Raw genomic sequence first — 13,782 nt, forward strand, 5'->3', positions numbered from 1 at the left:
AGAGACAGCCCTTGCTGCTCTCTGTTTTGAAGCATAATCAGTGGTGCAAGTGTGACTAAAAACATCAGTAGAAGAGTATGACACTTGTTCTTGTCTAAGATGACATGATGTACCTAAGCTGCAAGAAACATCAGAAATTAAACTTACAAATATATAAATAGCCAAGATAAATCTTGTTCTGTCAATGAAAACAAAGCCTTTTTTCCACTTAATCCCACATTATTAAAGCACTACACAGGTACTACATACCACTGAGTGTTTTTGACCGTATAGGAGGCAATCCCTTTTTCTGACGTTCCTTTTCCCTTTCCCGAGCCCTTCTTTCACTGGAGTATGACCGAGATGACTTTCTCTTCCTTTCTCTGGATCTCGAGCGCGAACGTTTTCTGTGTTTCCGCTTACGAGAACCAGACCGTGATCTAGACCTTCGTTTTCTTGGTGACCTACAAAATACTTAATTTTAGTATGCTGAGTTAAAAAAAAATACTCTGATTTAGTCATCTTTTAACTGTAAACTTTAGGCACTACACAGACATTTCCATTATATTTACTAAAACTACTTCAGGAAATAAATTTAATGCCATTTGGGTGAGGAACAGAATATACACGTTAAAACAAAACACATTCAAAATGTTCTGTAACTACAGTACCTAATTCTCTGGCACAGAAAGTCTGTCCAGCTGACTAGTGTCAGCTATTTCTGTAACCTGAACAGGTCTTAAAAAATTTCAGTTAAATCACACACGTAGCAAATAAACTGTCATACCAAAAGTTTGCATCTAATACACAAACATTTAACAAACATATCTTTTTTTTTGCCAAAAACTGCTTATGATAATTTTGGAAAATACAGAATTAAGACTGACAATCTCAAACTGCAACTTTTTTTCAGAAAAACTTCCTTTACTTAATGCAAGGTAATTACAAAACCTTGAACGAGATCTTGAACGAGTTCTTGATCTTGAACGAACAGCTGATTTCTTTTCTTCTTGTTCAAAAATCTCTTCTTCAGCAATATCTTGACCTTCATCTATATCCATGTCCTGAGATCAGACATAAAAATTGTTCAGTAATACTTAATAAATTTACTCACAATACATATGACTTGGAATCATATTAGTTTATGTTTTCTTTTCAATTTCTGTAATAAAATTTTAAATAATTTTACCTGTTGTTGAATATCCATGGAATCATCTACATTTGCTTCCACTTCTAAAAACTGCTGTTGACTACTCCCTTGTGATGGTGACGCAGAGTGCTCTGAACCAAAATTTCCTTCTTGATTCTCCTCAGGACTTGCCTAAATAACAGTTAATAATATACCATAAAGCCCCTTGCAATTACAAATGTAATACTATATGAAAATAATATTCTAATTTCTCATCAATATGAAAGCTGAACTGGATATCAATCCATTCTATTCCTTTTTTATGCTATCATCCTTAAACACAAAACTTTGAAATAATTAATATTTCTGATTACAAAATATTAGTATCTATTTGCTAAATAACAAAACTACAGTACACACAGAGTACACAATTTACTGCTTCAAAACAGAAATTCACAGGACAAACACAGCCATGTGTACAGTGACCCTGAAAGACAGCCACTTGTCCCCCATGCATATGCATTAATAAATGTCAATACTAACATAATAAAAATATTTGGAATACTAATTCAACTAGTTAAAAAATTTACACTAGCCTGAACTTTTTTATAGTGAATGATTTCGGACAAGCAATTACTGAAAAATAAGAGAGGAAGCTGTGCCATTTGTGTCAACATGGCAATTTCAAGAGATCTAACAAAATACACAGTTTTGAAACAACCACCAAAATTAATGAATGTGGAATACTCAAGGTGTTGATGATTTGCTAGAGAAAAAGCTGTAACAGCCTGTGCATTGCCTGAAAGTACAGATTTGGAAAAAATATCTCTAAGGTACAAATAATTCAAGAACTAGAAAAAATGAAATTAAAATATTCAGAAATTATATGAGAACAATTTTGAAAAGCAATTTAAAATCTATAATACATTACTGCAGGTAAATATTTCAGTGATCCTCACTATATTTTAACTTTAATTAAACAAGTCCTTCATGTTCTATCTGCCCAGAGAATGACAGGAAGTTAGCAGAATGATTAGTAGTAACAATTTTATGTTTATATTTTTAAACATCTTATAACAAGTTTGTAAAAAATATTCTACTATAATTCAGTTAATTTTTTTGCCTTCTGACAGAATGTTTTGTCTCATTTTCCTTATATTTAATTATTCTGCAACCATCTGTTTCTTGGTATCAATGCCTACAATTTTTGTTGCTCCTTCTGTTTTTGTCTTCTGTCCTCTCCTCCCTTTCCCTCTGCTCCTCATCAGATGCCTAATAATTTTGTTTTGTGCTTTATCTTTCCTTCTCTTTCCCTTTCATCTTTCTTAATGAAACTTACACAAGGAAATCAAGAAAATATTACCCATAACATACTGCAGTCACTACAAAGTAGTTTCAGCAGCAGTTTGTATCTTTTAGCTGTTATCAAAGTGAAAAAAAAATCCTTTCTCTCCATACTGACTAGACAAGAAGACTGGATCTGAAGGGAAAATTCATCAGGTCTTGTAATAGAAAATTAAATAGTAAGGGGAAAGTCAAGTAAAGGTTCTACCCATAAATATATTGTAAACTTTGATTTTGCTGATTTTACAACAAGGTAGGCATTCAGTATTTTTATTTTCAAATTAGACAGATACTTTTTGATATGACATATCAAAAGCTCCTCAAACAGATCATACCTCTCTTTATTCCTTTACAGCATTTTAGTGTTAAGAAACAGAAATAGCCAGATATCCACCAAGACCCAAAACTATTTAGTCTGTAGCTATACTGTATATTCTTTTCCATTTACTACACTTAAATGAGAAATGAAAACAAATCAGTAAAATAAAGCAGTAAATAAACAGTATTTAGTAAAAATTAAATTAATAAAGTCAGAAATTCGAAGCTTAAATGGCATTCTTGATTGAAAGCTGAGCCCCTTGGCTCAGGCAGTGGAATAGATTGTTCAGGGAGGTGGTGGGGTCACCATCCCTGGTGGAGTTTAAGAGGTATCTTGATCTGGGCTGGGTGATGTGGTTTAGTGGTTCAGGGATTACAGTGGCAGTCATGGTTGACAGCTGGACTGGATGATCTTAAGATTCCTTCCCACCCTGACTATCAATGGTTCTATGACTTGGCCTTTGCACAGCTTGAACTAAAGTCTCCAGCAGATGTTTGCTAAGTTTGTGATCCCTTGTCTTTTCTTTCAATCTGAGATTTCTATTTTCCTGTCAAAATATATCCAAATACACCACAGGAAGTCCACTTCATACCTGGCCAGGATCAAGACAAAATACTTTTGTCTGCTTTGGTTTGCTCCTTTTTTTTTTTTTTAATAGGATCAGGAGGGGAAAAAGAACATTTAAGTACAGAGGACTAATCTCAGTAGAAATAAGTCAAGTTATGTCAGCATAGAGAGGACACAATTCATGTAGTTAAGAGGAACCTTGAGTTATCTGAAGCACCAGTTCTTAATGAATTTCTCAGGAAATACATGACTATACTTTAGCTCAGATTCTTCAACAGAATTATTTCATCAATTATTAGTCAAGACATAAAGGGAAATTAAAGCTACCCACAGTCTTTATTCTGTCCTCCCCTCAGAGACAGGAGCATAATCACTTTATCGCTCACCTTATTCCTTCTGCAAGCACGGGAAAGCATTTTTTCCCCATGTAAAGAGCTGAACAGCCAAAGCACAGTCATGTCTAACTCACCTAATGAGTACTCTTTCCTAAGAGAAGCAAATTGTACTCCCCACACATTTGGTTGAGGGTTTTTTCTGCTTTAAGCACTTTTTTCCACTTACCCCACTTACTCAGCAAGTTTCTGTTACATGGTTAGCTAGCAATAAAGACTTTAATTATATGAAAACTGTTAGTAACAACACAATTTTTTTGTCCTGGAATATGCTTTTTTTAATCAGAGGAGAACATAAATTACAACAATAGCCACAAGGTGGAGTCCTTACCTTTTGAGGCTGCTGCTGCTCCAAAAGCTGCTGTCTGAGATGCTCTAAATTTTGCTGCTGTAGCTGTTCAGCTAGTTGGTGAAAAAGTGAGTTGTTCACAGATTCTGGTACTAATGGCCTAAAATGAAATAACTTAAATTAAAAAAAAAAAGCCTACAGTTTTTCTGTTTGTTTAAACAGTTAGTAAATAGATTTTCACAACTGGGTTTCAAGTTTAAGTAAAATGTAAAATAATGAGGACAATGGAGTTAGTTCCACCTTCTAATATCATCACTATTCCACCAACTGTATAAATATAACTATAAAAGACAAAGAACATGCTAACTTTATCCTAAAGTAAAAAAATATTCTGGAACACAGACTTAGAGTAAATGTGTATGTTAATTCAGAAAACTGTCTTTTCTCTTCCTAGTGTTTTAGTGTACTTGTGCTCTGAAATAAGTATTTTCCTTACTTAATCCTAATTTTCAACTAGCATCAGGCAAAATTTAGTATTTTCCATAAGAAACATAGCTTGGTCTTACAACTGGGAAGAGGGAGTTTCCTTTTTAGGCTCTTCATTTTGTTCAGATTCTTCCCCAAAGTCAAACCTGTCCATCAGCTTCTAGGAGAAAACAAAATAAGCATTACTAAACACTCCTTATATGTCCCTTTATGCATATTTCCTTTTCATTATGAAGATGCTGTCATTTCTCAACTTAAAAAAAAAAGTTTGGCAAATATCCTGAATAGAAAATTAAGTGGCATACTGTTATTGTTATCAAACTCTTGACTGCATCAGATTTTGGCCCAGTTTTCCTGAGCTCTGCTGCAACAAGTACAACCACATGTTCTTTCCACAGTAACTAAGAGCTATTTTGGAGTAAAGCTTAAATAAAGATTAATTTTTTGTAATGGTACCTTTAATTAGAAGAAATTACTACGAAGAGGCCAACTATTCAATCCTTTGGTAATCATCAAACTGCTCTGCTCATATCAAGAGAAGACCTACAGCTTGATTACTTCACAAAGAATTACTGTATTTTCACACACATGTGTCATTTAGACAACCTGAATTCCTTCAAATATACTGCTCCTTGAAAAGAACTTCTCAATACTCTGCAAAAAAAAAATCAAAGCAAGCAGTTATCATGTAAGAGGAATAATCCTTCTAACGGATAAAAAGAAAGGTATCTGAAAAGGAGAAAAACTTGGATAAACTTCCTGTGTTATCTGTGAAGATGTCTACACTGGAGTTCTGCTTAAGTAAAAAAGTAAAGTTTTTAAAAACTTTTTAAAAAGTTTGGAAGTATTTTAACAGCACCCTCCTTTCTTGAAGAGAAAAACTAAGGAACAAGCATAAAGAAATACAACAGATGTTATTTATCAGTGAGATTGCATTTTTTCACTGTTTAATGAAAGAACCATGCTATTAAAACCATGTCCATGCATCTTCACACACCTTGGAAGTTTTCTGAAAAGCAGAGCTAATGCTATACTACCAAGCACCATAACTTCCTCTCAAATCTTAATCTCAGAAAAAAAACCAGAGGATGAGAATGTATGGCAGCAATTTTGAAATACTAAGGTAAAAACATCTTCAGCAAAAAGCCACGATTATCCAGTACCCCATATTCTTTCTCAGGATGCTCTATTTATTCTCAGTTACTGGAGTCCAGCAAGAAGAACAAAGCATAAGCTAACTAGAAGATGGATCAATCACTGATCAATCAAGAATTTTTAGAACCACTTTACCCAATATAATATTTATGAGAAAGCAGGACTGAATATGTCTCTGAGAAAACACAGTAGAAACACAGACCATTCAGCTTATGTGAGATGGGATGTTAAAACCCAGAACAACTTTCACCATATATATCTAATCCATTAACAGCAAGGTGATCACCTTTTTTGTTTGTTTTGTTAGAATATTTCCAGTGAGACACTTACAAAATGTTGCTGCTCTGAAAAAAGTTGTGCATTTCAGAAAAACAACCTCAAACTTAAAATACTATTAATCATCATGTATCTTCCATCATGATAAAGCAGGAGGCAAAATAACAGAATATGTACTGTTTACACGGCTGAGAAAATAAATAAATAAAAACTAGTCACCAGTTCACAACAAACAAAAAAAACATTCAGATTAACCAAGGCCAGAGAAAAGGAGAGAACTTCCAGCCAAGACAGGTAAATGTGCAGCATGATTTTTTTTATATTTGGTTTAAGTAATATTGTACATACTGAAGCAAAAAATCTGAACTGAAATATCTTGATTTTACATAGTTTGTAGAATAATACTCTCTATAGTGAAGTAACAGAAATTAAACCAAATGATATACTAGGATACCAAGTTCAATGTTACACACACATGCACATAAAAGATGCAGAACCTTCCCTTATGCTACATATGTTACTTTAATTATGTAAGAAGAAAACATGTTCAGAAAAAGCAACAGAAAGGAATAAAGACATGAAAAAAGGTTTTTATTAGAAATGAAACTATTTTTTTCATAAGAATCAGGGTATGCTCTTTGGAAATTAAAAGAAAAGGAGTAGGGCAAATCCACATGTAATGTTCATCAATTTTTTTTTTTACTGTAATACAGTATTTGGTTCTATAGCAAGATCAGAAAACGTGCACATTCAATGTTGCCGAAAGAATTTTTCACATAATGCAGATTAATTTGCACGATTAAGTAACACAAGATGCTACAGATTGAAGAGATTGAAAACAAAGGATTGGAAGAACTGACAAATAGGTTCTTTTAAAAAAAGATGGATACTTATGCATTCATCAAAATTATTTTCTTGCACTATTTATTATTTCTTATCCAATTCACAAACATGATGTCATGGAATGAAAACTATGCTTCACAGTTTCCTTTGGATCACAATACTAAAAAATATTTGGGTTTTTCATAAAAGCTCCCCTTTCTTTTATGTCTCAAATATCTCATCAGGATATGAATTCCTTCCATTTGCTTCAATTTAAGATGTCCAAAATTCAAGACATCCACACCTACAAATAAACCAATCCATGGAAATGCTGGAATTCAAGTCTGCAGAACAATGCCACACTATAAAATACTTTCTGTATGTAAATAATACAGCAGTCCCTATTAACTGATGCCTTCATTCCCTGTGATTATGCCCTTCTCAAGCTGATGGTTACAGCTGTGGTACAGTAGAGTACAGGCCATTCTTTTCCTGACTTATTTTTACAGCTGCATTACTGTCAATAAAAAGAGATTATCTGAGTGAAGAATAAAAAAGGGTTTTTTGCTTCTTCAACTTCCTTATGCTTACTATTTATTCACTCCAGGACAATCCTACAGAGATTATGTACACACAAACTATTTCTTCCAAAGACAATAGAACAATGCTTATTTATTTCTTTCTTTAGCTAGTTAGTTATAATTCTTTGAGCAGAAGTTCTTCCTTTTTTATTACAGGTATTATACTACTATGACTGCAATTGCCTGCATGGTTGTTGCTACCTGGCATGCAATAATATTAGTATTCTTAAATTCCTGCGTTCTGATTTTGTTTGTAATTTGGTTTGGGGGTTTTTGCTCTTTTTTTGGGGTGGAGGTGGGTTGTTGGTGTTTGGTTTTTTGGTTGGTTGGTTTTGGGTTATTTCAATGAAAGTTTCTTTACCTACAGGCTTATTTATTCACTTACATCACCTTGTGGTGAAACTTAAAGTTTTCTTGGCACATACTTTATAATGAGAGAAAATTACAAATCCAACTTTTTTACTCTTCTGAGAAAACAGTGTATATTAAATTAATTCCTGCATATTTTCCATTTATTTCCTTGTAAGAAACAATTCTCATTGCTATGTTACAAAGAGTGCAGAAATACATGGCTTAACTTTGCTAAATCATAAATCAAATCCATTACCATATTCAATAACCTTTGTGGGTCTTTTCCAATACTAGATATTATACAATGGGCTATTTAGCCCTAAACTCATATAAAACTAATATTTTCATTTACACTACTGTCTAGACATTGTTTTTCATTTTCAAGCTGTATCACTTTATGGTATATTAATGTATTTTTAAAATGTCCAAAGTCAAACAATAAAATCCAAAAGAATTTCTAAATTTAAAAAAAAAAAAAACAACTTCTTCAAAGTTCTATTATTTTACTTCTACCTTATTAAAAGAGACACTCTGTTCCAGTGGATTAAGTGTGTTAGCAGCAGCAGCTGCAGCTGTGAGTTGTGCTGTGAGGGCCTGTAACTGGACAACAAGACCGGCATCCAGAGCTTGAAGTAGCGAAGGCTGAGGTTTCTGCTGCTGTATCTGCAGTGTCTGTATCAACTGCTGAAGCTAAAAGAGAAAAGATAACAAATACATTGAACAAGATTTTTTAAAGCAAAAAAGCCAAGTACAAAATAGACTTTTCCCCTTCCACTTAGTAAAAAAACTCCCAGGAATGAAGTATCATCTAACCTATGGCTATTGTTTTGTCTTTAATTTATTTACAGCAAATTTTGTTCCCACTTACTGGCTAATTTGTTTTCTGGGGCTGATAAGATAGGCAGATGCTTCTTCTTCCTAACTTGCTCTGACAGGTTTCATGATGATGCCAGTCACCACTCAGGATTTCCTGCTTTCTAGTGTTCCCCCTCTTCTGCTTCTCCAGTTTGATTCCTTTTGACCTGAAAAAAATCTGTTAGCCTATTCCAGCTTCCTAAGGGCCTACCTAAATTAGGATAATCTGTGTCCTGTAACAGCATTTGTACAGAGAAAAGAACTGCACTGTGGCAAGCTCCACAGGTTGCCAATGCAACCTGTTCATAGGGAGAGCTTGCACCTGTGTCTCTGCACAAGTCACAAGTGAAATCTCATGGTGAAACTCAGGTGTGGGTTGACAGAATGCAATTCTCCTACCATGTTAACAAAACATCAAAAGCAAATGTACAAACCAATCACTTGGTCTATCTTGATGTCCTTACTTCAAATTCATATCTGTATATAATCTTTTAGAGAAGCTGTCCTAATAAGGAAATAAAAGGCTTTCTCATAGGGAGATCAATTTATCTGTAGGACAGGAATGCTCCCAGAAAACTGTGCAATTTGCCTTAAGAAAAAATATTAGTCCTACTGAAAGAAGCTCTCCTAAACCACTGTGGAATTAGAGGAAGCAGTTCTTTGACACTCCTTGAGATAAATCTCTAGTCTTATCTTTAGATATTTGTGGGGAAAGGGTTGAGCAAATTCAGGTAGTTCAAACTTGCTGACATAAGTCCCTGATTACCCTTACCTTCAATACTCCAACCCCTTATAAGTTTCCCCACTAAACTCTTAAAGGGTTCAATGCCTCCCTTCTTACTAAGCCTCATTAGAAACTTCATAAAGTGAATTTCTTTTCTGCAATGCATCAAAAGTGTGTGACCCTTTTTCAAGATAGATTTAGAGTAACTTTCTGATAATGTGAAACCATTTTCCCTATTCTTTTAAAAAGTTATACAGATTTCTTATACAGCAGGGCCTCTGAAAAGGCTTCAATTGTTGTTCTACCTCAGCAGGAGCTTTCCCTGATTACTGCAATATGCAAAGCTGAAGAGTTCTCCCCTCACCCCTTTTTGTCTGGTACCACTGGTCCAGCCTGTACATTGCTCTCAGTAGGAAGGAATCAAACTGAAGAGGCAGAGATGGAGGCCCTAGAGTGGAAAAATCCTGGGTAGGCACCATTCTTGCTGTTTTCACATTCTTGCTGGTCACATATGTCTAGACTCTCAATTTACCTACACACATTCTCACCAATAAAACACAACTGTAGGATTAAATCAAGGTCTTTGGAGCTGGGGAGAGGCTGTGGCAGAGGACTGGTTTGAAGAACAAGAAGAAAAGAGACGGACAGGATATAAGCAAATATCATAGTTCCTCTACCAATCCTAGACATCTGCATGTACATATTTATTATGTACCCAGTCTGTCTCTTCCCTTCTGCTTAAGACTATTTTGAGCTAAATATCCAAATGGTATTTCTTTGTGATCTGCTGTCTTTAAAATTTTAATTCCCTTCTCATCTTCATTTTTTCATCTTGCTTTTCTGTTTTTATATTCTCTAAGCAAAAATCTTTAAAATTACCTCACTGACTTTCCACATATTTACCATTCTTATTTCATATCCTTTCCTTTTTAAGAGCTAGTCCACTATTTTTCCTTCATATTTCTCAAAGTATCTCAGAAATTCATTTTGCTTTACTTTTCAGTGACTTCATTTCTTCCAGTGTAAACCTCCACTTGACTTCTGAACAATTACAGACAACTCTAGCTAGCTAAATACTGTAAAACATTCTCATTAAGTAAAGTTGTTATTGCCAGCACCAGAGCTTTCACTGGCCACTGCTTCTTATTCATATGCATGAGATTTTGTTTTGAATGCCAGCAGGTAAAACAATCTCAATCCAAATAAAAATCACAATGCCAAACTTATGCAGGTGCCATAGCTCTAGCACAGCCTGAAAAAATTATCTACATTTTTACAGAAAGCCAATTGTGTGTGCTTAACTTATGTAACCACAGGTTACAAGGGCAAGAAGTTCTTGTGATGCTGGAAATTAAGACATTTTTGAAGTTGAGCATTTAAAAGATTGAAGAACATAGTAACTTCCAAAATCTTATTTTGAATGCTGCAAAATAAAATCTATGTTTAGCTGATGGAAAGATAAAAAAAGGAATTAATGTACAGTACACTTCCTGAAGAAGTTTGCTCCCATTCTGTAATGCTGAACAATGTTTAGCTCTTCCCCAGGCATCCAACAGAGACATATGCTTTAACTGGCATTCTATTTCATACCTTTATCCATGAAATCTTATTGTTGCTCTTGATTTAGTCATCTGCAATAGATCTGTACTTGTCATCTACATAGACAAGCATGTATTACAGATCATCTTATCTGAAATCATCTTCTGAGACTCTTTAAAGATGCTGGCTTTAAACGGGGCCGGCTACAAAAGGGAACACGGAGTTTTAACTGACCTGGAACTTACTTGTGGTGAACAACCTCATGGGAAAGTTAACATGGACATCGGATATAAAGACAAATAAGAGATACACGTGAAAGCATTCCTTACCTGTACCCCAAAGTCACAAAGTATCAGACAGTCTACAGTGTCTACAGTGTAACTGTCCACAAAATTACCTGTTGGCCTTGAGGACTCTGTAAAATCTGTGCAACAGCGGCAAGGGTGTCTGTGTTAGCAATCTGAGATACCCAAGGATCAGGCAAACTCTGTGTCACATTGGCTGGGGTAACTGGAGTCACAGGTGTACCTAAAAACCAGAAAAATCAGTATGCTAAAATATTTCACACAGAAAATAAAAATAGTATTAGAGGAGACAAAAGCCTGCTGTAATTAAACACTGAGAAAGCACATCAATTGAAACTACTTTTCTGACATAAACAAGAGCACACAGAAATAATACAGACTCACATCAACATTCCTCAAGTAGCAGAATTACTTAGTGTTAGTTGGGACAAGTGGGACTACTAACAAAAACACTGATGAAGACAAAATAAATAAGTTTCACACAGTATTCCAAAATATTCAGTGGAAACTACATATACCAAAAGATAATTATTAGCAATTTACTTGTCAGCTTGTCCAAATCTCACTGGACTTGCACTTTATCCCCAGGAAGACTCTTAAAGATTCTACTAAAAATTTCAACCTGTATCAGCTGGATTCATGAGGATTGCTTGTTTTATTGTTTTTTGTCAAGAGAAACACTGAGACTAAATCAGCACTCTGATAATTAGTTTCATGCCATAATCCAGAAGAATCCTCCATACCCGCAAATACTTTTTTATTTATAGCTCAGAAGTAGAGGTATACCAATGAATGCTAAATATGACTAGATTACTGCTTTGAAAGTCAATTTGCATCAAAATTTTAAAATTATGATTCCAACAATTTAATGTAGTCATTCTATATAAAAATAAAAAATACTGAGCTGGAAGATGCAGAAAAGGCACTCCAAGATCTGAAAATCTTACATATTTACTTTGTCAATGAAAGCTAAGGTGAATTTCCATCTCATTCCTTTTCAGCATGGGATCAGCAAAAGGTGAGTTACAAAAGCAGGTGCCAAAAGCCATTCCTATTTGACCAACGTACCATATATTCCAACTTCAAATGAATAAATTTTGATGAAGTGAAAAGTTAAAAATCCATTTTCCTGCTATCTACCTACATAAGCAAGGCAGATGCTCAGAGCACAAAATGATTAAGCCCACTTTTATAAATAATATTTTCCTGTTTCCCTGACCTTGATGGTGTTGGTAATACACTTCTTTCTAGCATTCATCTGAGTGAGATATTTCAGCATGTTAACAGGCAACATACCAAAGCTGACAGAAGTGTTTAGGTTCAAAGTATGACTTCCATCTGGTTTTGTTTACCTGGCGTATTGTTGCTCATAGCAGCTGTAGTGCTGGGCAAGACAGGGGTCACAACAGGAGGAGGAATTCCTGCTGCCATATCCAAGAGAGGCTGAATGATTTCACTCTTGAACACATTATTCTTCTGCCATAAATTTAGCACTCTAACAATTTTACTCTAAAATGAAGAAAAGACAGCAAAAGATCTGAGTCATGCTTATTTTTCTTGTTATTGATCATGGAATTCTTAGCTAGAAACTTTATAATCTGTCTAGACTAAAGAACCTTTAGGTTTGCAAACAGTAAGGACAGCTATACTGGGTCACACCAAAGATGTCTTAACTACAAACCTGAGACTGATCCTAGGTAACAGCAAAGAGCTACTACACACAGGTGACAATGTTCTCTCAACCAAAAATGTGCCTTTAGTTTTGGACATGAAATGAAAATTATTTGAAGGAAGCATCTTAAAGCATTACTAATAATTAAAATAATGAATTATTAGTCTGCTAATTTTTTATAGTTAACATTTATAAATGCAATTCTGTTCTGCCTGTGAACCAAAATCATTTAAGTGCACTGAAAAATGCACATATCCTATTAAGACTGCTAAATATTTTCATTAAAAAAGCAGCTTCATATTTTGCAAGCTCTCTTGATGAAGTGCGGAATTTAAAGTTTAAACTGGAATACAATTACCTGCCTGTTGAAAATACATAGCAATATTAAAAAAGGTGGATCATGGGGAAGGGAAAAAAAAACCCCAATTAAGACCTCATACAATTCCATTAGTTGTAACTCATTGTTCAGCTTACATTTCTATTATATTTTTTCTATTATGAAAAAGGCATTCTATTACATCACAAACAGATCATCATTTTTATCTGCTTATAATCTTTTTTCAATGTGCTTAACTTCCACCAAAAGGAAAGATTTTCCTCTGTTTTGGGAAAAAAAATCAGTTGCATTACAAAGAGCAGGAAATTCTTCATAGGATCTGGTGTTTGCTGTCACAAAGGTGGTTTAATTACTTGAGTTCTATAAAACAAGAACATAGAGCACTTAGCCACAGTGTTCAAAAACAAAAAAAAAGAAGTCTGTCCAGAATTACAAGAGGATCCTTAACAGTAATACAGAAGTGTTGAATTTTCACTGCATGGAAGATGCAATTTAGAGTTCCCTTAAAGAAATCTCTGATGGCTTCCACTCAGCATTTCACTATCTGAGCCCTTCTTCTTTAGAGTCTGTGTTATAAGCAGTCCTTGTCAAGTCCATCAGCGGCTCTAACTGCCCTCACCTCTCCAGAACAGGAATACAAAACTGTTTCTGGGGCTCCCT

At 34.5% G+C, this 13,782-nt stretch overlaps 1 protein-coding gene across 1 annotated transcript in view; it reads right to left on the reverse strand.

The window, feature by feature from the left end:
* Window positions 1–13,782, reverse strand: part of SCAF8 (SR-related CTD associated factor 8) — an 87,742-nt gene that overhangs the window by 46,762 nt on the left and 27,198 nt on the right. The window contains exons 5-12 of the mRNA XM_058802080.1: window positions 12,466–12,622; window positions 11,206–11,336; window positions 8,204–8,380; window positions 4,586–4,665; window positions 4,062–4,179; window positions 1,169–1,300; window positions 931–1,043; window positions 250–443 (exon numbers count right to left, since the gene is read on the reverse strand). Of these exons, the coding sequence (XP_058658063.1) occupies window positions 250–443; window positions 931–1,043; window positions 1,169–1,300; window positions 4,062–4,179; window positions 4,586–4,665; window positions 8,204–8,380; window positions 11,206–11,336; window positions 12,466–12,622 (1,102 nt within the window). The remainder of the gene's footprint in view (window positions 1–249; window positions 444–930; window positions 1,044–1,168; window positions 1,301–4,061; window positions 4,180–4,585; window positions 4,666–8,203; window positions 8,381–11,205; window positions 11,337–12,465; window positions 12,623–13,782) is intronic.

Source organism: Ammospiza caudacuta, chromosome 3 (assembly GCF_027887145.1).
Source record: "Ammospiza caudacuta isolate bAmmCau1 chromosome 3, bAmmCau1.pri, whole genome shotgun sequence".
Lineage (NCBI taxonomy): Eukaryota > Metazoa > Chordata > Aves > Passeriformes > Passerellidae > Ammospiza > Ammospiza caudacuta.